Source organism: Hippocampus comes, unplaced genomic scaffold (assembly GCF_001891065.2).
Source record: "Hippocampus comes isolate QL1 unplaced genomic scaffold, H_comes_QL1_v1.1 scaffold48, whole genome shotgun sequence".
Lineage (NCBI taxonomy): Eukaryota > Metazoa > Chordata > Actinopteri > Syngnathiformes > Syngnathidae > Hippocampus > Hippocampus comes.
The window spans coordinates 138128-138693 of NW_017808403.1; the positions used below are offsets into that span (position 1 = coordinate 138128).

Genomic DNA, 566 nt, shown 5'->3' on the forward strand with positions numbered 1-566 from the left:
TTCGTCGCCGCGCTTCGTCGCCGCGCTCCGTCGCCGCGCTCCGTCGCCGCGCTTCGTCGCCGCGCTTCGTCGCCGCTTCACAAGTTCTTAGCAACTTCTTCAGCGTGTGCGTGTGCGTGCGGGCTGCTGTCACCGTTCAGCGTGGCAAAGGTCATGAGGTCGTGGTACGTGTGGAGGAGGCGCGGAGGGCAGAGGGCCACGCAGAGCGCCACCGACTTCATCTTCCTCTGAACGATGTCGATGTTGCAAGGATCCAAGAAGAAGACGAACCTGAGAGGACACAGCGACACGTGAGTCGCCGCGCCGGCGCCGCACGCCGAGCGAGCGAGCGAGCGAGCACTGACTTCCTGTCGGTGTGGTCCAGGCCGCTGAGCCGGACGCCGTCCAGGGGCGGGTTCCGCCGGCCGCAGGTGTTGCCGTAGCTGTCGTAGCCCGAGACCAGGCGGGCCGCGCCCCCCGACACCACCGTGAAGGCGCACACGCTGCCCTGAGGGACGGGACGCCCACCACAACAATTGCCACTTGCGCTGCCGGGGCACGGGTGTCAACGTCCTCGGAGGTGGGCT

At 67.8% G+C, this 566-nt stretch overlaps 1 protein-coding gene across 2 annotated transcripts in view; it reads right to left on the reverse strand.

Annotated features, from left to right (window-relative positions):
* The window catches only part of slc44a1b (solute carrier family 44 member 1b), a 12591-nt gene that overhangs the window by 7165 nt on the left and 4860 nt on the right, over window positions 1-566 (reverse strand). For both annotated transcript variants that reach the window (XM_019858268.1, XM_019858269.1), the window contains exons 3-4: window positions 345-487; window positions 134-270 (exon numbers count right to left, since the gene is read on the reverse strand). In XM_019858268.1, coding sequence (XP_019713827.1) covers window positions 134-270; window positions 345-487 — 280 coding nt within the window. The remainder of the gene's footprint in view (window positions 1-133; window positions 271-344; window positions 488-566) is intronic.